The sequence below is a fragment of the Macaca thibetana genome, chromosome 19 (assembly GCF_024542745.1).
Source record: "Macaca thibetana thibetana isolate TM-01 chromosome 19, ASM2454274v1, whole genome shotgun sequence".
NCBI lineage: Eukaryota > Metazoa > Chordata > Mammalia > Primates > Cercopithecidae > Macaca > Macaca thibetana.
The window spans coordinates 13,497,980-13,521,575 of NC_065596.1; the positions used below are offsets into that span (position 1 = coordinate 13,497,980).

General features: G+C 51.5%; 3 protein-coding genes across 15 annotated transcripts in view; 1 reads left to right on the plus strand and 2 right to left on the minus strand.

Moving 5' to 3' along the window:
* Positions 1-17,632, minus strand: part of C19H19orf38 (chromosome 19 C19orf38 homolog) — a 37,551-nt gene extending 19,919 nt beyond the window's left edge. The window contains exons 1-3 of one of the 3 annotated variants that reach the window (XM_050770698.1): positions 17,539-17,632; positions 3,256-3,355; positions 933-1,241 (exon numbers count right to left, since the gene is read on the minus strand). In XM_050770698.1, coding sequence (XP_050626655.1) covers positions 933-1,241; positions 3,256-3,355; positions 17,539-17,550 — 421 coding nt within the window. In that variant the 5' untranslated portion in view covers positions 17,551-17,632. Of the gene's footprint in view, positions 1-932; positions 1,242-3,255; positions 3,497-17,538 lie in introns of those variants that run through there. The other 2 variants (XM_050770696.1, XM_050770699.1) reach the window with 2 other exon arrangements.
* Positions 17,633-17,724: 92 nt separating this feature from the next.
* TMED1 (transmembrane p24 trafficking protein 1) lies at positions 17,725-21,849 on the plus strand. The gene is made up of 4 exons (XM_050770747.1): positions 17,725-18,305; positions 18,958-19,055; positions 19,192-19,375; positions 21,074-21,849. Exons 1-4 carry the CDS (start codon positions 18,123-18,125, stop codon positions 21,290-21,292), a joined length of 684 nt encoding a protein of 227 aa, XP_050626704.1. The 5' UTR covers positions 17,725-18,122; the 3' UTR covers positions 21,293-21,849.
* Positions 21,850-22,389: 540 nt separating this feature from the next.
* DNM2 (dynamin 2) overlaps positions 22,390-23,596 on the minus strand; it is a 109,057-nt gene continuing 107,850 nt past the window's right edge. For 7 of the 11 annotated variants that reach the window (XM_050770144.1, XM_050770152.1, XM_050770148.1 and 4 more), the window contains one exon: positions 22,390-23,314. In XM_050770144.1, coding sequence (XP_050626101.1) covers positions 23,245-23,314 — 70 coding nt within the window. In that variant the 3' untranslated portion in view covers positions 22,390-23,244. The remainder of the gene's footprint in view (positions 23,315-23,596) is intronic. The other 4 variants (XM_050770153.1, XM_050770150.1, XM_050770149.1 and 1 more) reach the window with 1 other exon arrangement.

A 23,596-nucleotide genomic window follows, 5' to 3' on the forward strand; every position in this document is an offset into this window, starting at 1 on the left:
CTGGGCATGGTGATGCACACCTGTAGTCCCAGCTACTTAGGAGGCTGAGGTGGGAGGATCACTTGAGGACAGGAATTTGAGGATGAAGTGAGCTATGATTGTGCCATTGCCCTCTAGTCTGGACAACCTTGTCTCATTTAAAAAAAAAAAAAAGCCAGGTGCAGTGGCTCATGCCTGTAATTCCAGTACTTTGGGAGGCCGAGGCAGGAAGATCATGAGGTCAGGAGTTCGAGACTGGCCTGGCCAACATGGTGAAACCCCGTCTTTCCTAAAAATACAAAAATTAGCCGGGCATGGTGGCACACACCTGTAATCCCAGCTACTCGGGAGGCTGAGGCAGGAGTCTTGCTTGAACCAGGAGGCGGAGGCTGCAGTGAGCCAAGATCACGCCATTGCACTCTAGCCTGGGCAACAAGAGCAAAACTCCGTCTCGGGGGGGGAAAAAAAAGTATGTGGCCAAGAGGGGAAGTAATGTAGGTCACGGAGGTGTAATTCATGGTTTTTGGAAGGCAATGGCATCCCAGACTAGCTACCTGTTACATGTGTATAAGCTGTACCTCCTGTGCCTCAGTTTCCTTATCTGCAAAATGGGAAGAATCACAGCAACAATTTTGGTACCATGAGGGAGATGGGCTACCTGACAATAAGACAGAGAACAATGTGGAGCGGAGATGGGGCAAATGGTTCCTGACAGCTTTCAGCACCTGGATCTAGCCATACCTGAAGTTGACTCTGTGAGCTGACTTCAGCTCAGTGAACCAACAAATCCCCTTTTGGGCTGGCTGAGAAGATGGAAAAAGGAAAGGCGAGTAAGTCCTGGCAGGGTGTAAGCCTGGCTTTTTCTGGGAAGGTCTCTGAGGCAACAGTACATACGAGAGGTCTGTGTGGGAAAATGAAGCCCCTGGCAGTGAGATCCCATAGAATGGCCTTACCTGGAAAGGAGACGTTCACGGGCTCGCTGAGGTCTGACAGCTGGGGCTGGCTGAGCTCGCCTAACACTCCATACTGGCAGTGGAAGGGTTCCCCTGAAGCCTCGCTGCTGCTGCCATTCAGGTTAAATGTCACCCCGCGCTGGTCTCCGTGGGCCTGCAGGATCTGGACCACCTGCCCCCCTCGATACAGTGTGAAATTCGCCCCCAGGAAGTTCCCAGGGGCCATGCATGCGATGTGGATGGGGTCCTCTTGGTTGCTTGGGTGCGGGGGCACCAGCCGGATGGACGGTCGTGGGATCGCCAAGGAGCCTGTGATGCAGACGGTAAGGTGAGTGGGTGCGTGGTGAGAGTGGAGGCTGACCTGGCTTTGTGGCCCCCGGCAAGTAGATCACCCTCCCTCGGCCTTGTGTTTTCTGTGAGTCGGGAGGCTAGTGACCCTACCCCACACTGCCTGGCACATGGTGACGGCTCCCTGTAGTTGAATTAATTTTCATTTTTCTTTTTTTTTTTTTGAGATGGAGTCTCACTCAGTCGCCCAGGCTGGAGTGCAGTGGCGCGATCTCGGCTCACTGCAAGCTCCACCTCCCGGGTTCACGCCATTCTCCTGCCTCAGCCTCCTGAGTAGCTAGGACTACAGGCGCCCGCCGCCATGCCCGGCTAATTTTTTGTATTTTTAGTAGAGACAGGGTTTCACCGTGTTAGCCAGGACGGTCTCGATCTCCTGATCTCGTGATCCGCCCGCCTCGGCCTCCCAAAGTGCTGGGATTACAGGTGTGAGCCACCGCATTTTTCATTTTCCTTTGAGTCGGAGTCTTACTCTGCCACCAGGATGGAATGCACTAGCGTGATCTTGGCTCACTGCAGCCTCCACCTCCCGGATTCAAGTGATCCTCCAGCCTCCCAGGTAGCTATGATTACAGGCATGTGGCACTACGTCTGGCCAATTTTTATATTTTTAGTAGAGATGGGGTTTCACGATATTGGCCAGGCTGGTCTCGAACTCCTGACCTCATGAGATCTGCCCACCTTGGCCTCCCAAAGTGCTGGGATTACAGGCGTGAGCTACCATGCCTGGCCATCAATTTTCAGTAATAGCATTGGTTATTACACAGCAGCACAACTATACCCTTATTACTTTATTTTTATTTAATTTATTTACTATCTATTTATTTAGAGACAAAATCTTGCTTTGTTGCCCAGGCTGGAGTACAGTGGCCTCAGCCTCCTGAGTACCTGGGACTACGTGCCACCACGCCCGGCTAATTTTTATAATTTTAGTAGAGACGGGGTTTCACCATGTTGGCCAGGCTGGTGAACCTGGCTAGCTAATTTTGCTTATTTTGTATAGAGATGGGATCTCACTATGTTGCCCAGATCCTCACCTCAAGCAATCCTCCCACCTTGGCCTCCCATGAGCTGAGTCCTGAGTAGTGAGGAAGGACCCATTTGGAGAGCTGGGGAAGGGCATTCCAGCAGAGGGAACAGCATAGGCAAAGGTCCAGGGGATGGAAGGGGCATGGGGGTGTTTAAGGAGGAGCAAACGCCGGATGCAGTGGCTCATGACTGTAATCCCAGCACTTTGGGAGGCCAAGGTGGGAAGATTGCTTGAGCCCAGGAATTTGTGACTAGCCTGGGGAACACAGTGAGATCCTGTCTCTATCTAAAAATAAAAATTAAAATTAAAAAACGAGCAGCAAGGAGGCTATCATGGCAGGAGGGAGGAGGTGAGTGAGGGGGGTGGCAGGAGCGGGAGGGGATGAGTGATGGGGAGGGCAGGAGAAGGAAGGGCAGAGGACTTTTATCTTCTTTTCCAGGCTGGGGTGAGGAATATGGATTTTGGAGCACAGCTTCCTGCAGGATGAAGTTTCCTGGGGACCCATCTCTCTCCTGACTGCCCACAGGCTTCTGAACAGAGTGTCTGGCCAGGTTGAGGTCTACATAAACCCTCCCTCATCCAGCCTTCAACCCCCACCCACCCCTGCCACACTGATATCCCCCTAGGTAGACCCTCCTCCTGCCCCAGCACTCAAGGAGCCTTCGGAGACCAAGCGGGGCTGAGTCATGGGGTGTGGGCACAGTTGACTCCAGAGGGGTGATATTTCTGATATTCGTAAACTTGGGGGTGATGAGGAGCCTAACAAGAAAAAAGCAACACTGCTGGAGAATTTCCAAGGCTCATGGGCAAACCCATCTGCCCAGGGCTCAGCCTCCTCGATGCCCTCGAACGGCAGCCCCTGAACTGGTTTCTGCCCCCAGAGCGGCAAGGTGGACAGGGGAAGGGGGGAAAGGCGTGGGGGATCTGAAAGGGGGGCTTCAGACTCACCAGCTGCAAGAAGCAAGATGGTCCAGGGCATCTCTCCCCCGCGTTTGGCTGGGAAATCCGGCAGAGGCCAGAGGGGCCCAAGGCTCCCTGCCAACTCCTCCTGTGAGGCCAGATCGGGGAAAGGAGAACCAGGGCTGATTCTCAAGCTGAGAGTTTCCTCACTGGCAGGAAGTTGCACACACAGGCTTGAGCACTGAAAGGGACTCTCTCCTCTCCCCACCCCTTCCCCAAACATACATCAGACCCGGGCACCTCTCTGGCTGCTGATCTGCAGATTAGAGGAGAAAAAATGGATGAGATGGTTAGGTGGTTTTCACCATTTTTTCCTTTTTTTTTTTATTTTTATTTTTGAGACAGAGTCTTGCTCTGTTGCCCAGGCTGGAGTGCAGTGGAGCAATCTCGGCTCAACGCAGACTCTGCCTCCCAGGTTCAAGCGATTCTCCTGCCTCAGCCTCCTGAGTAGCTGGGACTACAGGCAGGAGCCACCATGCCCAGCTAATTTTTGTATTTTTAGTAGAGACAGGGTTTCACCACGTTGGCCAGGATGGTCTCGATCTCTTGACCTCGTGATCCGCCTGCCTCAGCCTCCGAAAGTACTGGGATTTCAGGAGTGAGCCACCGTGCCCAGCCTTTTGTCTCTCCTTCTAAAGAGAACTCCTGGGAATGAGACAGGGTGACAGCAGTGGGATGTTTGGAAACCCACACCCAAGACACAAACCATAGCCTAACCAGCGCCAACATTTAAACAAATATGGACAGGAGTGGGAGGACATGGTGGTTAGGGCTTGGCCTCTGCGACCTCAGGCACAGCTTACCTCCTTTGAGCCTTCAGTATACTGTTCTGCAGAACGGGGCTAAGAGTAGTAGACATTAGGCCAGACACGGTGGCTCACGCCTGTAATCCCAACACTTTGGGAGGCCGAGGTGGGCAGATCACCTGAGGTCAGGAGGTCAAGACCAGCCTAACATGGTGAAACCCCGTCTCTACTAAATACAAAAAATTAGCCGGGCATGGTGGCACACGCCTGTAATCCCAGCTACTTGGGAGGCTGAGGCAGGAAAATTGCTTGAACCCAGGAGGTGGAGGCTGTGGTGAGCTGAGATTGCATCACTGCACTCCAGCCTGGGCAACAAGAGTGAAACTCCATCTCAAAAAAAAAAAAAAAAAAAAAGAGTAGTGGACATTAGATTCAAAGAACTTGTAGTAGGAAATGCAATGCCTAGTGGGTAGTGAGTGCTCACGAGGTAAAGTTACAGGGAGGAAAAAGGCTCAGAAGTTTGATTAGCCAGGTGAAAGGGAATTCCAGTTCCAGGTCAGTTCTGGATATAGTTTGTGATAGAGTTCACAGGATAAACTGCCTCCTGTTTACAGCGCAGAAACTTCCAAGTTTCTCTTACTACTGGGTTTGCATTTATCTTTTTAAACATTTCTGTTCAAGCCAATCGGGTTTGCTTGGGGGTTTGGACCCAAGAAGGACATGGTGTGTGGTCATCAAACACCAAAATGCATCATTAGAGTGAACTTTTTTCTTTGGCCACAGAAAGTCATTCCAACCTTAGGGCCTTTGCACACACTATTTCCCTGGCCTGGAACACAATTCTATCAACCTGGTCAAATCCTGCTTCTCCCTCAGATCTCAGTTTAAATATCACTTCTGGGAAAACTTTCAAGGCCCCTCTGGACTTAGAATAATCCCCCAGGTAAATTCTTCCACAGTGCTCTGTAATATTCCTTTATTGCAATTGTCATGCTTGTATCTTCAAGGAATTCGTTCATCTAAGTTGTCAAATGTATTGGTGTAACATTGTTCTTATCCCCTTACTATCCTTTTAATGTCTGTAGGGTCTGTAGTAATGTTCTTTCTTTCATTCCTGACAACAAAAATTAGTGAAGTCTCCTTGTCTCTTATTGGTCTTGCTAGGAGCTAATCATTGTTACTGATCTTTTCAAAGTGCCACAGTTTCGCTTTGTGGTTTCACTTTCTATTTTATTGCCTTTTGACTTGATTTTATTCTTTTCTTTTTTCTGGTTACCTTACGTTCAATTGGCTCTTCTTTTCCTAGCTCATGTTTTGTTTTTAATTTGTTTTTATTTTCATTTTTTTTTTGAGACGGAGTCTTGCTCTGTCACCCAGGCTGGAGTGCAGTGGCACAATCTCGGCTCACTGCAACCTCCGCCTCCTGGGTTCACGCCATTCTCCTACCTCAGCCTCCCGAGTAGCTGGGACTATAGGCGCTCGCCACTACACCCGGCTAATTTTTTGTATTCTTTAATAGAGATGGGGTTCCACTGTGTTAGCCAGGATGGTCTCAATCTCCTGACCTCGTAATCCGCCTGCCTCGGCCTCCTAAAGTGCTGGGATTACAGGCGTGAGCCACCACACCCGGCCTGTTTTTAATTTAAACTTCACCTGCAGAAATTTGTATTAATACCTTCTTAAGATGGATGCTTATATAAACTCTTTTTATTTAACAATAATTTTTTTTGAGACAGGGTCTTGCTCTATTGCCCAGGCTACAGAGCAGCAGCATGATCATGACACACTGCAGTCTCAACCTGCTGGGCTCAAGAGATCATCCCATCTCAGCCTCCTGAGTAGCTGGGACTACAGGTGTCCACCACCACACCTGGCTAATTAAAAAAATATATTTGTAGAGACAGGTCCCATTATGTTACCCAGCCTGATCTTGAACTCCTGGGCTCAAGCAATCCTCCTGCCGCAGCCTCCCAAAGTGTGGGATTACAGGCAGCTCATTAACTTTAAACCTTTATCTTTTTTTTTTTTTTTTTTGAGACGGAGTCTCACTCTGTCGCCCGGGCTGGAGTACAGTGGCCGGATCTCAGCTCACTGCAAGCTCCGCCTCCCGGGTTTACGTCATTCTCCTGCCTCAGCCTCCCGAGTAGCTGGGACTATAGGCGCCCGCCACCTCGCCCGGCTAGTTTTTTGTATTTTTTCAGTAGAGACGGGGTTTCACTGTGTTAGCCAGGATGGTCTCGATCTCCTGGCCTCGTGATCCGCCCGTCTCGGCCTCCCAAAGTGCTGGGATTACAGGCTTGAGCCACCGCGCCCGGCTTTTTTTTTTTTTTTAAATGGAGTCTCGCTCTGTCACCCAGGCTGGAGTGCAGTGGCCAGATCTCAGAGCACTGCAAGCTCCGCCTCCCGGGTTCACACCATTCTCCTGCCTCAACCTCCTGAGTAGCTGGGACAACAGGCGCCTGCCACCATGCCTGGCTAATTTTTTGCATTTTTAGTAGAGACTATGCTTTTCTAATTGGTTTTCTACACTGTTGTGCCCACCTTTGAGTGGTGTCTTCACTTTAACCTTTTGTGCACACTCACGATCCAATCAGCACACATTCTCCACATTCTGAGTCCATACAAAGCCCTAGACCCAGCAACACTGAAAGAGAAACCACACCCCCACATCTCCTCTTCGCTGAGAGCTGTTCTGTCGCCCAAAAAAATTCTCCCCCCATCAGCCAGGCGTGGTGGCTCACACCTGTAATCCCGGCACTTTGGGAGGCCAAGGAAGGTGGATCATGAGGTCAGGAAATCGAGACCATCCTGGCTAACATGGTAAAAACCTATCTCTACTAAAAAAAATACAAAAAATTAGCTGGGCATGGTGGCAGGCACCTGTAGTCCCAGCTACTCGGGAGGCTGAGGCAGGAGAATGATGTGAACCCGGGAGGTGGAGCTTGCAGTGAGCCGAGATAGTGCCACTGCACTCCAGCCTGGGTGACAGCAAGACTCTATCTCAAAAAAAAAAAAAAATTCTGCTCTCATCCTCACCCTTCAATTGTCAGCATCTCCTCATTCTTCTTGGATGCAGGACAAGAGCTTGAGAACTGCTGAATGTAGGTACAAACTATAACACAGGTGGGCTGAGTGGACAGGGTGCCTCCAGTGTCAGGCCCCCACAGGTGGTTGGGGGCATTACCGGCCATAGATGTCCCCGGTTGGCAAAGTGGCTGAGAAACATCCTGAGTCAATATGGTGCAGGAATCTACAACCTGGAATTCTGGTTTTTGTTTTTTTTTTGAGACAGGGTTTCTCTCTGTTGCACAGGCTGGAGTGCAGTAGGGCAATCATGGCTCACTGCAGCCTCAACTTCCTGGGTTCAAGTGATCCTCCTACATCAGGTTCCTGTGTTGCTGGGACTACAGGCATGTGCCACCATGCCCAGCTAATTAAAAAAATTTTTTTTGGGCCGGGCGCGGTGGCTCAAGCCTGTAATCCCAGCACTTTGGGAGGCCGAGACGGGTGGATCACGAGGTCAGGAGATCGAGACCATCCTGGTGAACATGGTGAAACCCCGTCTCTACTAAAAAATACAAAAAACTAGCCGGGCGAGGTGGCGGCGCCTGTAGTCCCAGCTACTCGGGAGGCTGAGGCAGGAGAATGGCGTGAACCCGGGAGGCGGAGCTTGCAGTGAGCTGAGATCCGGCCACTGCAACTCCAGCCCGGGAGACAGAGCGAGACTCCGTCTCAAAAAAAAAAAAAAAAAAAAAAAAAAAAAAAAAAAAAAAAAAAAAAAAATTTTTTTGTAGAGATGGGATCTCACTACGCTGCCCAGCCTAGTCGGGAACTCCTGGGCTCAAGAGATCCTCCCAACTTGGTCGCCCAAAGTGCTGGGATTACAGGTATGAGCCACTCCACCTGGCTTTGACAGTGTCTGTGTTATTAACTGTCAGAGGCTCAGTAAATATTTGGTGAATAATTAGGGAGGAGAGTTTTTGGTTTTGTTTACTCAAGGGACATAAATCACCCATTCAGACCCCAGAGGCCAGTGAGAATGGTGGAGTGGGGAGCTCTGGGCACCTGTCCTTGCGTAGAAACATTGAAAAAACATACAAAAATTAGCCGGGCATGGGTGGTGGGCACCTGTAATCTCAGCTACTTGGGAGGCTAAGGCAGAAAATTGCTTGAACCCAGGACGCAGAAGTTGCAGTGAGCCGGGATTGTGCCACTGCACTCCAGCCTGGGCAACAGAGAGAGACTCTGTCTCGGAAAAAAAAAAAAAAAGAACAGAACAGAAAAGAAAAGAAAAAACAGGGTGGGAAAACCTGTCAGAATCAACTTTATCTGAGCTCTAGTATTAAGTAAAAGCTACTGGAGACCATTGTTTCAGACTAAGTTTCTGCACTGAGCCCCAACAGAGAAGACTAAAAATCAAAAAGGAGTCACTTCTGCTAAAGTTCTACATCACCAAACTGAAACTGAGCTGTTTTCTGACCTTCCTCATGACTGTTGCTGGATTCTAGAGTCTATGATCACAAATAAGGCCAATTGAGATCTTTAACCGAATTAGTTGTAATTTAGTTGTAATTCTGTCCTTTGACACTAGAAAATCAAGGTTGTTTTTGTTTTTGTTTTGAGAGGGAATCTTGCTCTGTCACCCAGGCCGGAGTGCAATGGCACGATCTCGGCTTACTTCAACCTCCACCTCTAGGGTTCAGGTGATTCTCCTGTCTCAGCCTCCCAAGTAGCTGGGATTACAGGCACCCGCCACCGCACCTGACTAATTTTTGTATTTTTAGTAGAGACGGGGTTTCATCATGTTGGCCAGGCAGGTCTCGAACTCCTGACCTCAGGTTATCTGCCCTCCTCGGCCTCCCAAGATGCTGGGATTACAGGCATGAGCCCCCACGCCCAGCCAGAAAATCTAGGTTTGTGCCAAACAAGCGAACACTCAATTGAGAAAAAGGCACCTGGAATATGGGAGGAAAGCTCCGGGGTGTTTTTACCTGCCTTTGACCCATGTCCTTCGCCAGCACTGCAGAAGCCTTGAAGACAGCAGCCTATGTTCCCAGTCCTGGTTCCTGTGGAACCAGGGGGTAGCAGAGCAGCCCCCATTCGCAAAGAAGTCATGTGTCACATGACATTCCTATCAGTGATGGGTCACATACACAATGCTGCTCTCATGGGTGACCTTACCATACTTTTACTGTATTATTCTATGTTTAGATACACAAATACATTGTTACAGTTACCTACAAAATTCAGTACAGGAACATGCTATACAGGTTTGAATCATAGAAACAACAGGCCATGCCTTATAGCCTAAAAAATATATATTATATATAAATTTATAAATACAATATATGCAATATATATTTATAATTATATATGATATATACTATATATATATATGAATATATATATGAGAGACAGGGTCTCACTCTGTCACCCAGGCTGGAGTGCTGTGGTACAGCCAGGACCTCCTGGGATCAGGCGATCCTCCCACCTCAGCCTCCTAAGTAATTGGGACTACAGGCGCACACCACCATACCCGGCTAATTTCTGTAGTTTTTGTAGTCCCGTGTTTTTGCCATGTTGCCTAGGCTGTTCTCAACTCCTGGACGGAAGCGATCTGCCGGCCTCAGCCTCCCAAAATGGTGGGATTGCAAGCATGAGCCACCAAGCCCAGCCACCGGTTTTTTTGTTGTCATTTTTTTTTTTTTTTTTTTTTTTTTTTTTTTTTTTGAGACGGAGTCTAGCTCTGTCGCCCAGGCTGGAGTGCAGTAGCCGGATCTCAGCTCACTGCAGGCTCCGCCTCCCGGGTTTAAGCCGTTCTCCTGCCTCAGCCTCCCGAGTAGCTGGGACTACAGGCGCCCGCCACCTTGCCCGGCTAGTTTTTTGTACGTTTTAGCAGAAACGGGGTTTCACCATGTTAGCCAGGATGGTCTCGATCTCCTGACCTCGTGATCTGCCCATCTCGGCCTCCCAAAGTGCTGGGATTACAGGCTTGAGCCACCGCGCCCGGCCTATGTTGTTATTTTTGAGATGGAGTTTCACTCTTGTTGCCCAGGCTGGAGTACAATGGCCGAGATCGTGCCCTCCACCTCTCAGGTTCAAGCGATTGTCCTGCCTCAGCCTTCCGGAGTAGCTGGGATTACAGGCATGCATCACCACGCCCAGCTAATTTTGTATTTTTAGTAGAGGTGGGGTTACTCCATGTTGGTCAGGCTGGTCTCAAACTCTCGACCTTGGGTGATCCGCCCACCTCAGCCTCCCAAAGTGCTGGGATTACAGGCATAAGCCACAGTGCCTGGCCTTTTTTTTTTTTTTTTCTTTTTTTACAGTATCCCCATTGGTAAGCCAGGCATGACTATATTGCATTGGTCTGTTCTAATATGTCCAGAAGCTACAGAAGGATTGACTCAAGGCGTCTGTCTTCAACTCAGAATGTGTTCCTTGTAACCACTGTAGAGGGAAGGAAGAACCCACACCCACCTGGAACAAAAAATTGCGATGGAAGAAAACCACAGATGCACCAAAGCCTGGGTGGAAAGCTGCGGAGAATGTTTCTGTGGCCAATGAGAGCCTTCTAAAGTACCCATATATACTGAAGAATTTATTTATTTAATAATTCTGAAATGGAGTCTTGCTCTGTTGCCCAGGCTGGAATGCAGTGGCACGATCTCAGCTCACTCCAACCTCCACCTCCTGGGTTCAAGCAATTCTCCCGCCTCAGCCTCCTGAGTAGCTGGGACTACAGACACGTGCCACCACGCCCAGCTAATTTTTGCATTTTTAGTAGAGACAGGGTTTCACCATGTTTGCCAGGCTGGTCTCGAACTCCTGACCTCAGGTGATCCGCCTGCCTCAGCCTCCCAAAATGCTGGGATTACAGGCATGAGCCACCGTGTCTGGCTTATACCAAAGAATTTAGAAAGCAATGTGCATGCCCCTCAAAGTCCCTAAACTGTCACCTCTGGCTGATCTCTAGGCTTAGCATGAGCAGGAAGTAAAGGCTGAGGTGGAGTTGTTAGCATCCTGTTTAAGCCCTGGAGTATCCCTTCATAGATCTGCAGACACTGGGAGAGGGCATATTTAATTAATTATTTTTCGAGACAGAGTCTTGGTCTGTTGCCCAGGCTGGAGTGTAATGGCACAATCTCAGCTCACTGCAACCTTCGCCTCCAGGGTTCAAGCGATTCTCCTGCCTCAGCCTCCCGAGTAGCTGGGGCTACAGGCACGCACCACTATGCCCAGCTATAATTTTTGTTTTTTTTTTTTCTTTTTTTATTGAGATGGACTCTCGCCCCGTAGCCCAGGCTGGAATGCAGTGGTGCGATCTCGGCTCACTGCAAGCTCTGCCTCCTGGGTTCACACCATTCTCCTGCTTCAGCCTCCCAAATAACTGGGACTACAAGTATGTGCCACCATGCCCAGCTAATTTTTTTGTATTTTTAATAGTGACGGGATTTCACCGTGTTAGCCAGGATGGTTTTGATCTCCTGACCTCATGATCCGTCCACCTTGACCTCCCAATGTGCCGGGATTACAGGTGTGAGCCACCGCACCCAACCAATCTTTTTATTTCTAGTAGAGATGGGGTTTCACCATGTTGGCCAGGCTGGTCTCAAACTCCTGACCTCAAGTGATCCGCCCACCTTGGCTTCCCAAAGTGCTGGGATTACAGGCGTGAGCCACTGCGCCTGGTGAGAGGGTATTTTTTCGTGTGTGTTTATGAAACAGGGTCTCACTGTCACCCAGGCTGGAGTGTAGTGGGCCAATCATGGTTCACTGCAGCCTTGAACTCCTGAACTCAAGCGAGCCTCTCACCTCTGCCTCCTGAGTAGCTAGGACTACAGGTGCACGCCACTGCAACTGGCTAATTTTTCATTACTTTGTTTTTTTTTTTTTTGAGACGGAGTCTCACTCTGTCGCCCAGGCTGGAGTGCAGTGGCGCGATCTCGGCTCACTGCAAGCTCCGCCTCCCGGGTTCACGCCATTCTCCTGCCTCAGCCTCCCGAGTAGCTGGGACTACAGGCGCCCACAACCACGCCCGGCTAATTTTTTGTATTTTTAGTAGAGACGGGGTTTCACCGTGGTCTCGATCTCCTGGCCTTGTGATCCGCCCGCCTCGGCCTCCCAAAGTGCTGGGATTACAGGCGTGAGCCGCCGCGCCCGGCCGTTTTTCATTACTGTGTAAAGATGGTGGTGGGAGAGGGAGAGTCTATGTTGCCAAGGCCGGTCTCAAACTCCTTGGCTCAAGCGATCCTCTTGCTTCAGCCTCCCAAAGTGCTGGGATTACAAGCATGAGCGCCCAGCCAGAGAAGTTTTTTGTTTCACTTTTCTATCTTTTCCTCTCTGTAATATGTATTAAGAAAACCTCCTACAACAAAAAGACAACCCAATTTTTAAATGGGCAAAATATATGAATGGATATCTTTCCAAAGATGATATACATATACATATGACCAAGAAGCAGATAAAAAGATGCTCAACCTAGGCCGGGCGCGGTGGCTCACACCTGTAATCCCAGCACTTTGGGAGCCCGAGATGGGCGGATCACGAGGTCAGGAGATTGAGACCATCCTGGCTAACACGGTGAAACCCCATCTCTTCTAAATACACAAAAAATTGGCCGGGTATGGTGGCGGGCGCCTGTGGTCCCAGCTACTCGGGAGGCAGAGCTTACAGTGAGCCAAGATCATGCCACTGCACTCCAGCCTGGGCGACAGAGCAAGACTTTGTTTCAAAAAAAAAAAAAAAAGAGGCTCAACCTTACTAGTCATTTGGGAGATGCGCATACACTAGTTTGGCTATAATAAAAAAACAAAAACAAAACAAAACAGAGCCAGGCACAGTGGCCCACGTCTGTAATCCCAGCACTTTAGGAGGCTGAGGTGGGTAGATCACTTGAGGTCAGGAGTTCGAGACCAGCTTGGCCAGCATGGCAAAAATCTGTCTCTAGGCTGGGCACAATGGCTCATGCCTGCAATCTCAGCACTTTGGGAGGCTTATGAAGGCAGATCACAAGGTTAAGAGATTGAGAACATCCTGGCCAACATGGTGAAACCCTGTCTCTACTAAAAATACAAAAATTAGCTGGGTGTGGTGGCGCACGCCCACAGTCCCAGCTACTCAGGAGGCTGAGGCAGAAGAATCACTTGAACCTGGGAGGCAGAGGTTGCAGTGAGCCAAGATTGCACCACCACACTCCAGCCTGGCAATAGAGCAAGACTCCGTCTCAAAAAAACAAAAACAAAACCTGTCTCTATTATAAATACAAAAATTAGCTGGGCGTGGTGGTACATGCCTGTAATCCCAGCTACTTGGGAGGTTGAAGCAGGAGAATCGCTTGAACCTGGGAGATGGAGATTGCAGTTACTGCACTCCCGCCAAACTGATGAAGACTCTGTCTCAAAAACAAAACAAAAACAAAATGGAAAATAACAAGTGTTGGTGAGGATGTGGAGAAACTGGAACCCTCATACAAGGTTGGTGGGAATGGAAGACAGCACAGCCACTCTGAAAAACTTTGGTTGTTCCTCAAAAAATTAAACATAGACATACCATAGGATCAAGCAATTCCACTGCAAGATCTATTCCCCAAATAACTGAATGCAGGTAATCAAATACACATACATACATGTTAACAGCAGCTGTACTCACAATAGCTAAAAGCTTGAAATAACCCTACTGTCCATCAGTAATGAATGGCTGAAGAAATTGTGAGGCCAGGCACAGTGACTCACAACTGTAATCTCAGTGTTTTGGGCACTGAGGCAGGAGAATCACTTAAGCCCAGGAGTTAAAGACCAGCCTGGGTAACACAGGGAGACCTCTTGTCTCCAGAGAAAAATAATTAGCCACATGTGGTGGCGTGCACCTGTAGTTCCAGCTACTTGGGAGGCTGAGGTGGATCACTTGAGCCTGGGAAGTGGAGGGAGCTGTGATCACACCACTGCCCTCCAGCTTGAGTGACATAGCGAGACTGTCTCAACAAAAAAAAGAAGGAAAGAAAAATCAATTGTGGTATGTGCATACAATAGAATACTACTCAGCCATAAAAAGGACCATACATGGTCTAACCCTAGAAACATGCCAAGTAAAAGAAGTTCAATACAAATGGTGACACATTGTCTGCTTCTATTCATATGAAATATCCAGAACAGGCAAATCCCTAGAGGCCAAAAGTACATGGCTGGTTGCCAGAGATTGGGGGCAAAGTGGAATGAGGAGTTCACACAGGAGACTAGAAAGAAATTATTTAGGCAAACAGTGAGGGCAAATAATCCTCAGCAGAGTTTCTTTTTTTTCTTTTTTTTTTGAGACGGAATCTCGCTCTATCGCCCAGGCTGGAGTGCAGTGGCGTGATCTTGGCTCACTGCAAGATCTGCCTCCCGGGTTCACGCCATTCTCCTGCCTCAGCCTCCCGTGTAGCTGGGACTACAGGTGCCCGCCACCACGCCAGGCTAATTTCTTTTCGTACTTTTAGTAGAGATGGTGTTTTACCGTGTTAGCCAGGATGGCTACGATCTCCTGACCTTGTGATCCACCCGCCTCGGACTCCCAAAGTGCTGGGATTACAGGCGTGAAGAATTTCTTAATTCTAACAGAAAGTAGCCCCCTAAATAATTTCTTTTCTAATAAAGAGCAGCCTGGAAACTCGAGCTGCAAACATAGATAAGGAAGCTGGAAGCTTGCACGTGGGAATGCTGGTAGCTGCACCAACAGAAAAGGGGTACCTGGGAGCCAGGCATATCCAACATGGAGGCTCCATCTCCCCGTTTGTGCTACCACGTATACAGGAACTAAGAAATGGGCAACATGGGGCTGGGCAAGGTGGCTCACATCAGTAATCCCAGCACTTTGGGCAGAGGTGGGCAGATCACCTGAGGTCAGGAGTCGAGACCAGCCTGGCCAAGTGGTGAAATCCTGTCTCTACTAAAAATACAAAAAATTAGTCGGGCATGCTGGCAGGCGCCTGTAATCCCAGCTACTTGGGAGGCTGAGGCAGGAGAAACCCTTGAACCCAGGAGGCGGAGGTTGCAGTGAGCCTAAATCACGCCATTGCACTACAGCCTGGGTGACAGGGCGAGACTGTCTCAAAAAAAAAAAAAAAAAAAAAGAAAAGAAAAGAAAAGAAATGAGCAATGTGGCACAGCTCAGGTAGAGACCCCAGCTGCATAATGAAAGATTAGCAGATACCAGAAATTCGCACCCTATGCAAACGGCACACCTATTCTAACCAGTTTTTCAGCTCCTATGTAAATCAGGCTCTGCCTCCTCACCAGCTCATCTATAAAACCTCTGCATTTTGCTGTGGACCAGCAACCATTTTTCTGGGACCCCTCTCTGTAGCAGAGAGTTATTTTCGCCATTGCCTATTAAACTTTCGTTCTCAACCCCACTCTTTGTGTGTCCCGGTCCTTGTTCTCCACAGCTGTGAGACAACAAACCTTGGCTGTGACTCAAGACAACGAGGCCGTTTCAGAATCACTGCTTAATGGGTACAGGGATCCTTACTGGGCTGATGAAAATGGAACTACACAGAAGTCACTAGACAACATTGGAATGTACTAAATGCCACTGAATTGCTAATTTTAAAATAGTTATTTTTATTTTTTTGACACGGAGTCTTGCTCTGTCGCCCAGGCAGGAGTGCAGTGGCGTGATCTTGGCTCACCTCAAGCTGCACCTCCCGTGTTCACACCATTCTCCTGCCTCAGCCTCCTGAGTACCTGGGACTACAGACACCTGCCACCATGCCCAGCTAATTTTTTGTATTTTTGGTAGAGACGGGGTTTCATCGTGTCAACCAGGATGGTCTTGATCTCCTGACCTTGTGATCCGCCTGCCTCAGCCTCCCAAAGTGTTGAGATTATAGGCGTGAGCCACCACACCCGGCCTTAAAATGGTTAATTTTATGCAATGTGAATTTTACTGTATTTTTAAAATATCAATTTTAGTAATCCCAACAGTTTGGGAGGGTGAGGAGGCAGGTGGATGGCTTGAGTCCAAGAGTCTGGGACCAGCCCGGGCAACATAGGGACATCTCATCTCTACAAAAAATTAGGCATGTGGTCCGAGCTACTCAGGAGGTTGAGCCGGGAGAATCACTTGAGCCCAGGAGGTCGAGATTGCAGTAAGCCATGATGGCCTCACTACTTTCTAGTCTGGGTAACAGAGCAAGACCCTGTCTTAAAAAAAAAAATCCGGCTGGGCGCAGTGGCTCACCCCTGTAATCCCAGCACTTTGGGAGGCCAAGGTGGACGGATCACAATGTCAGAAGATTGAGACCATCCTGGCTAACACGGTGAAACCCCATCTCTACTAAAAATGCAAAATTTAGCCGGGTGTGGTGACACATGCCTGTAGTCTCAGCTACTCGGAAGACTGGGGCAGGAGAACCCAGGAGGTGGAAGTTGTAGTGAGTCGAGATCACACCACTGCACTCTAGCCTGGGCAGCAGAGGGAGACTCCGTCTCAAAAGAAAAAAAGAAAGGAATCATCCATTCTCCACTTTTTTTTTTTTTTTTTTTTTTGAGACGGAGTCTGTCTCGCTCTGTCGCCCAGGCTGGAGTGCAGTGGCCTGATCTCAGCTCACTGCAAGCTCCGCCTCCCGGGTTCACGCCATTCTCCTGCCTCAGCCTCCCGAGTAGCTGGGACTACAGGCGCCCGCCACCTCGCCCGGCTAGTTTTTTGTAGTTTTAGTAGAGACGGGGTTTCACTGTGTTCACCAGGATGGTCTCGATCTCCTGACCTCGTGATCCACCCGTCTCGGCCTCCCAAAGTGCTGGGATTACAGGCTTGAGCCACCGCGCCCGGCCTCTCCACTATTATTTCAAATTGTCCAAGCAGTGAGTGTAAATGATAGAAAAACTTGGAGTGAAAAGGAATACCAAACTGACATTACAAAGAGCTACTTCCCCAAATTTTCCAAATGCAGGAAAGTGCTGACAATAGCCAGCTGTATTTGAGGGGTCTTTGTCATCACCTGCCAACCTTTTCAGGGTTTATCTTTGAAGACTAAACATTTCCGTGTACACAGTTTATGTTTAGATGGGAACCAAATAACAGATTATTATTTACTAAGGGCCTGTGATATGCCACGCACTGTGGAGGTAAGCACTCAACAAGCATTTCACTTATCCTTAAGACAGCCCAGTAGGGTAGACCTATTATCCTCATTTTGCAGAAGAGGAAACTGACGCTCAACAGAGGGACTGCCTCAAGTAATGGGTGGGGCAGGAGCTGAAATGTAGCTCCCAGTTCGACGCCACGTTCGACGCCTGAGGCAATGTGGGAGAATCGCAAGGTGGCTCCCAGTCCCACACTCTCCTCACCTCTTCCTACCTGGGCTGTGGTTTTTCTGACCCGAGTCTACTGTAATGGCTCTGTTTACCTGCTGGCCCTTGAGGTGCATGGTGTGGCCACACCCCTCCACTGTCTATAAGCCAGGAAAGTGCTAAATATGAACCAAGCCTCATGTCAATTCTCACAGCCGGACTATAGGGTGGTCGTTCCATCACTCCCGACTTACGAGGAAACTCATACGCTGATGCTTCTAAGGCTCTAAAGGCGTCGAACCTGGAGCCACGCTCCCAGGCCAAGCAAAACACGACGCCACAAGTTATCTCCGCCCCGCCCACCAGCTGAGCCTTTTTATACGCGAGCCCTACGGGTCGCGTACAGGGCCACACCTAGTCCCTATTTTTGGGTCCACTCCACCCCGTGGATCCCGCCAAAGGTTGTCTCGCGCGGCGCACTGTGGGAAAACCGCGGGGAGGTGCCTAAAGCGGACCCTGCCGCCTCTAACTTTAGTTGTCTTAGCTACTGCCTACAAAAGATGCGCCATTGTGGCACTTATTTTTGTAATTTTCCTCCACCAGCGGCCGAGACGAGAGCCGAAGCCTTTGAAAAAAATATTCCTAGACGGTTGTGTTTCCGGGCGCATCACGCATTCATTCGGGCAGCCTGTCTCTCTGGAGGGGTCCTTCACTCCTGGCACCTCTGGTTACGGACAACGTACAGAAGCGACTGCCAATGAGCTCCGCTGAGTAGGACAGGGGCAGGGCTAGCGCTTAAAGGAGCCGCGACCCCTTTGCAGACCAGAGGGTGACCCGGATGATGGCGGCCGGCGCGGCCTTAGCCCTGGCCTTGTGGCTACTAATGCCATCAGTGGGGGTGGGAGGGGCGGGGCCCCCGCCAATCCAGGACGGTGAGTTCACGTTCCTGTTGCCGGCGGGGAGGAAGCAGTGTTTCTACCAGTCCGCGCCGGCCAACGCAAGCCTCGAGACCGAATACCAGGTAGAGGGTCGCGAGCTGGGCAGCCAGCGGAGTCAGGGAGAGGGGGCGTGGCCAAGCGGCCGGGGCGAGGCGCGCTTTAGGAGGAAGGGGGAGGAGTCCGTGCTTGGGAGCGCGGGGGCGGAGCTAGCAAGAGATGGACAGATGGGGCGGGGACGGTGTGTGGGAGCGGAAGGGGAGGGAGTAATAAGGCGGGGCTAGAGTGAGAGATGGAGTGGGCGGGGCCAACCGTAAGTATAGGGAGCCTCTGAGGACAGGATTCTCGCTGGTGGGCGTGGCGATAGTGCTGATAGGTCGACTATGGGGACGTTGCCGACACAGGCCTTTCTTGGGAGTTAGACTAAGGAAAAAGGCTGGGCCTATCCTCTTTCGGAGGCGGAGCCAAGCGGGGGCGTGGTCAGGTAAACTTCCATTAAGTACTTTTGATAGGTGCGTGGTCAGCTGAAAGTATGGACCCCAAGCTGTCATATCAATGAGGGTAGAGGCAAGCGGCGCAGCCATTGGGACAGGTGGGGGCGGGACCGGTTGTGGGTGTGCCACCGTTCAGGTAAGCCCTTGGTGGTCTGTACTGATCAGTGTTGGTTCAGCAGTAGCCCTCTTTGGCAGGCGCCCTTGGCCTACCGCTAGCCTCCACCCACTCTTACCTGTCCCCCAGGTGATCGGAGGTGCGGGGCTGGACGTGGACTTCACGCTGGAGAGCCCTCAGGGCGTGCTGTTGGTCAGCGAGTCCCGCAAGGCTGATGGGGTACACACGTGAGTTCAGTCCTGATGCCTTCCTGGGTTCAGTTACAGCCCTGCCCCTCCCAGGCGGCCTCAGGTTACCGCCCTGACTGCCCCAGAGTCGGCTGGCCGGCCACCCTGGTTCATGTTTGTGTGTCTGTCTGCCCAGCGTGGAGCCAACGGAGGCCGGGGACTACAAGCTGTGCTTTGACAACTCCTTCAGCACCATCTCCGAGAAGCTGGTGTTCTTTGAATTGATCTTTGACAGCCTCCAGGATGACGAGGAGGTCGAAGGATGGGCAGAGGCTGTGGAGCCCGAGGAGATGCTGGATGTTAAAATGGAGGACATCAAGGTGTGTCCAGGGTGCACTGAGGCCACTCCTTCCAGATCTCTAGGATTCATCTGGGGCACCCCCCTTGGGCTGACCTAGCCTCCCCTCCGAAGTTGTGCCCCCAACCGAATTATAGTAACAGTAGCAGCTCTTAAAATAAGTAGTTCATTTCAGGCTGGGCATGGTGGCTCACGCCTGTAATCCCAGCACTTTGGGAGGCTGAGGTGGGTGGATCACCTGAGGTCAGGAGTTCGAGACCAGCCTGGCCAACATGGTGAAACCCCATCTCTACTAAAAATACAAAAATTAGCTGGGTGTGGTGGCGCACGCCTGTAACCCCAGCTACTCAGGAGGCTGAGGCAGGAGAATCACTTGAACTCAGGAGGTGGAGGTTGCAGTGAGTTGAGATCATGCCACTGCACTCCAGCCTGGGCAATAAGAGCGAAACTCCGTCTCAAAAAAAAAAAAAAAAAGGTAGTTCATTTCTAGGTGTAAACCCTGGTGTAAAGGTTTAAGGAACTCGTATCATAAATACCTTCATACCGCAAAACTCTATAACCACCTTGTGAAGTAGACCCCGTGCTCACATCATCCCTATTTTACAGGTGGGAAAAGTGAGATACAGGATGGCTGAGCAACTCATGGCCACACAGATCAACTAGCAGAGTTGGTATTGAACCCACGCTGGTTTCAGCAACTATTCTCTTAACCACAAGCAAATATGTTCTGTACATTTATTAGTATTTTAATTAACGACTTCTTTGTTTTCAAACAGATCTCTCTTGGTCACCCAGGCTGGATTGCAGTGGCACGATCTCAGCTCACTGCAACCTCTGCCTCCCAGGTTCAAGCAGTTCTCCTGCCTCAGCCTCTCGAGTAGCTGCACTACCATGTCTGACTAATTTTTGTGTTTTTAGTAGAGACAGGGTTTCACCATGTTGGCCAGACTGGTCTCAAACTCCTGACCTCAGGGGATCTGTCCACCTTGGCCTCCCAAAGTTCTGGGATTACAGGTGTGAGCTACGGCGAGGCAAGGTCTTGCTGTGTCACTCAGGCTGGAGTGCAGTGGTGTGATCATAGCCCATCGCAGCCTCAAACTCCTGGGCTCAAGCAGTCCTGCCACCTCAGTGGGACTACAGGTGTGCACCACCATGCCTAATTTTTTGTTTTCTGTAGAGACGAGGTTTCACCATGCTGGCCAGGGTGGTCTTGAACTCCTGAGTTTAAATGATCTTCCTGTCTTGGTCTGTGCTTGCATTACACATGTAATCTTGCCTCAGCCTCCTGAATAGCTGGGATTAGTTGTGCATCACCACCCCTGGCTAATTTTTTGTAGAGATGGGGTTTTGCTATGTAGCCCAGGCTGGTCTCAAACTCCTGGGCTCAAGCGATCCTCCCACCTCAACCTTCCAAAGTGCTGGGATTACAGGCATGAGCCACCATGCTCGTCCTTGTGCATTTATTTAGGCATTAAATTTTCACAGCAGCTTGGAAACTTATAGAAGAGGAAACAGGCTCAGATAGGTTAATTAAGTTGCTCACGGTCACACAGCCAGTGAGTGGCAGGGCGAGGATTTGAACTTAGCTTGAACAAGTCTGTGTTTGCGGCTGTACCTTCCTGGGCTAATACAGCCTCCCTCCATATCTCCCGGTTTTTTTGGTCTCTGGTTCCCGATGGGCGGAGGGACGCCTGACCCTTCCCCTCCCTCTGCCCTGCAGGAGTCCATTGAGACCATGCGGACCCGGCTGGAGCGAAGCATCCAGATGCTGACGCTACTTCGGGCCTTCGAGGCACGTGACCGCAACCTGCAAGAGGGCAACTTGGAGCGGGTCAACTTCTGGTCAGCTGTCAACGTGGCGGTGCTGCTGCTGGTGGCCGTGCTGCAGGTCTGCACACTCAAGCGCTTCTTCCAGGACAAGCGCCCGGTGCCCACGTAGCCCCTGCCACAGAAGGAAGAACGGGACGAAGGAGGGGCAGCGGGGTGTGTGCGTATGAGACTTGGGGGTCCCTCCCCATTTTAGTTTCCTGCCAAAATGGGAGTGTGCAGTCGGGGCCTGTGGTCTGGCCCCGTGAGTCTCCTTCCGTCCTCAGTGGGCAGGGAACACCTCTGGCTTGCAGAAGGGACGGCTCAGCGGCTGCACCGACGGTCCTGGAAATCTCACATGGTGGGCACTGCAGCGTTGGAACGTGAGCCTCAGATTTCCTGGCCCCTCTACTGTAAATGTGCCTTAGCCTAAGCCTTCCATCCTGTGTTACCGTTGCCTGGTGTGGGGCAGGGCCTAACAAGGAAACCTGGGCCCTCCAAGCCAGGCTGAGGTCTGGTAACAGAATGCCAGGAAGGGGGCCTGGAAGACCACCTGCCCCGGCCCCTCTTCCTGCAGGGGCCCCACACAGGCATGAGGGACGGCCTGGCCAAAGTCTAGGCAGAAGCCTCCTGGAACAAAGGGTGGTGTGGCCTGGGCATCGGAGTCAATAAATTATGGTCAGAAAATCACAGAGCCTGCTGACTGGGGCTCAGGGACACCAGCTAGGACAGACCGGCCCGCGAAGGGGGCAGCCAGACAGGCGGGAGGGGCCTCCCACGAAGCTCAGAAGAAAGGTCTGGCGGGAGCCGATGGAGGGGGTCGCCTGGCACAAGAGAAAAATCAGAAAGCAAAGTTTAACTGAGTCCCAGGTGGGCCACGAGGCCTGGGCTTCCCCAAGAGAGGGTGAGAGAAGCAGGGCCTGAGGGTAGGAAGTGGGTGGAGCACTGGGGTCCCGGCTTCACCAGGCAGCAGCCAGGCCTGTGCACGTGGGGGTGTGTGGGGGATCAGAGAACATCTGCTCCCACTCTTCCTGTGCTAAGGAAAGTAAAAGCTCTCGCCTGTATCCAGTGGCTTCCTCTGAAAGGCGACACCCAGGAAAGCAGAGCCCTCAGGGAGGTGTGAGGTGCTTATGTTTGCAGGGACCTGGGCGTCCTTATGGGAGGCCTGATGGGGGAGGTGGCGCCCACGTCCCCAGCCCGAACACTAACACAAGAGGCCCACACAGCAGCCACCAGCAGCGTCTTCCCTTTATTTTAGTTTATTAATAGGATACAGAGTGCAGGCACTTACAGTGGTCAAACCGAGCGAGGAGTGGGTGAGGTCTGCTCAGAGAGAGGCTGCCTGGGGCCCACCCCATCAGGGAGGCATGGGTGGGAGCTGAGAGGCCCCCAAGGCCCCCCACCACCACCACCCACATAGCCCAAGCCCAGCCACCCTGGGGGACCCAGGAGGAGGAGGAGAGAGGAGTAGGGCAAGGCCGGCCCGGGCCAACGGCTCCAGGCCTAGCAAAGGCACCTCTGGCAGCCGAGGCTGGGCCGGGCTCAGGCTGCGTGGTTAATATGGCCAGGAAGGATTATGTACACCTCAGGCCTGGCAGCCGGGCACTACTGAGCCCACTGGGCCAGGCTTGCCGCTGGGGAGCTCCTGCTAATGAGAAGTTGATATACCCCTGCACCCCAGCAAGGCCTGGGGACATAGGCGCCCTTGGTGCCCCCAATTCTAGAAGGCCTGCCCTACATGGGCCTTCCCAGCCCGAGAAGACCCTGGCAGAGTCCTCCCAAGGCTGGACCCCTCATTCAGGATGGCGTCAAGGGTTCAGATCCCCCTCTGCCACCCTGAGACTCCATCCCCCAAAGTGCATCACCCCAGCGCCCCCTGCCTGGAGCTCCAGGGCCCCTTTGCGCAGTGCGGTGTCCAGCCAGGCATGGGGGCCGGCCCTGGACCGGGTCCAGCATTAAGGAAGAGGCCAGGGCTGCCCACTGGGAGCCTGGTCCCGGCATAGGGGCGGCAGAGGGCCCCAGACCACCGAAGCTCCGGCGCCGCGGGTGCGTGAGGCCCCCCCGAGAGCACGCCCCCCTCGAGGCCTAGTCGAGCAGGGATGGCTCGGCTGGGCGGATAATGGTGGGCCGGCTGGGCGCAGCAGGGGGTCTTCTGCTGCAAAGAGAAGAAAGACAGGTGGGGAGGGGGAGACGGCAGTGAGGCCATGAGCAGGAGGCAGGCCTGGGTTGAGGACCCAGCCCCCACCCACACACCACCCCACGGTGTTCACCAGACTGACCTCCGCAAGCCACCAAGGCGTTGGGGAGGAGTGCCAAACCCAGGCATCGACTCGCCTGCTGTTTGACCCTCGGTGAGGCCCTTGCCCTCCCTGGGCCTCAGCTTCCCCACTGGAGAAGTGGGGAGAATAAAGCCTGGCCCACGGGGTAGGCTGAGGCA

Coding starts and splice junctions, on each gene's coding strand:
- TMED1 (XM_050770747.1), top strand. CDS start 18,123: ATGATGGCGGCCGGCGCGGCCTTAGCCCTGGCCTTGTGGCTACTAATG. Junction 18,306..18,957: donor GCCTCGAGACCGAATACCAG/GTAGAGGGTCGC, acceptor CCTGTCCCCCAG/GTGATCGGAGGTGCGGGGCT. Junction 19,056..19,191: donor AAGGCTGATGGGGTACACAC/GTGAGTTCAGTC, acceptor CTGTCTGCCCAG/CGTGGAGCCAACGGAGGCCG.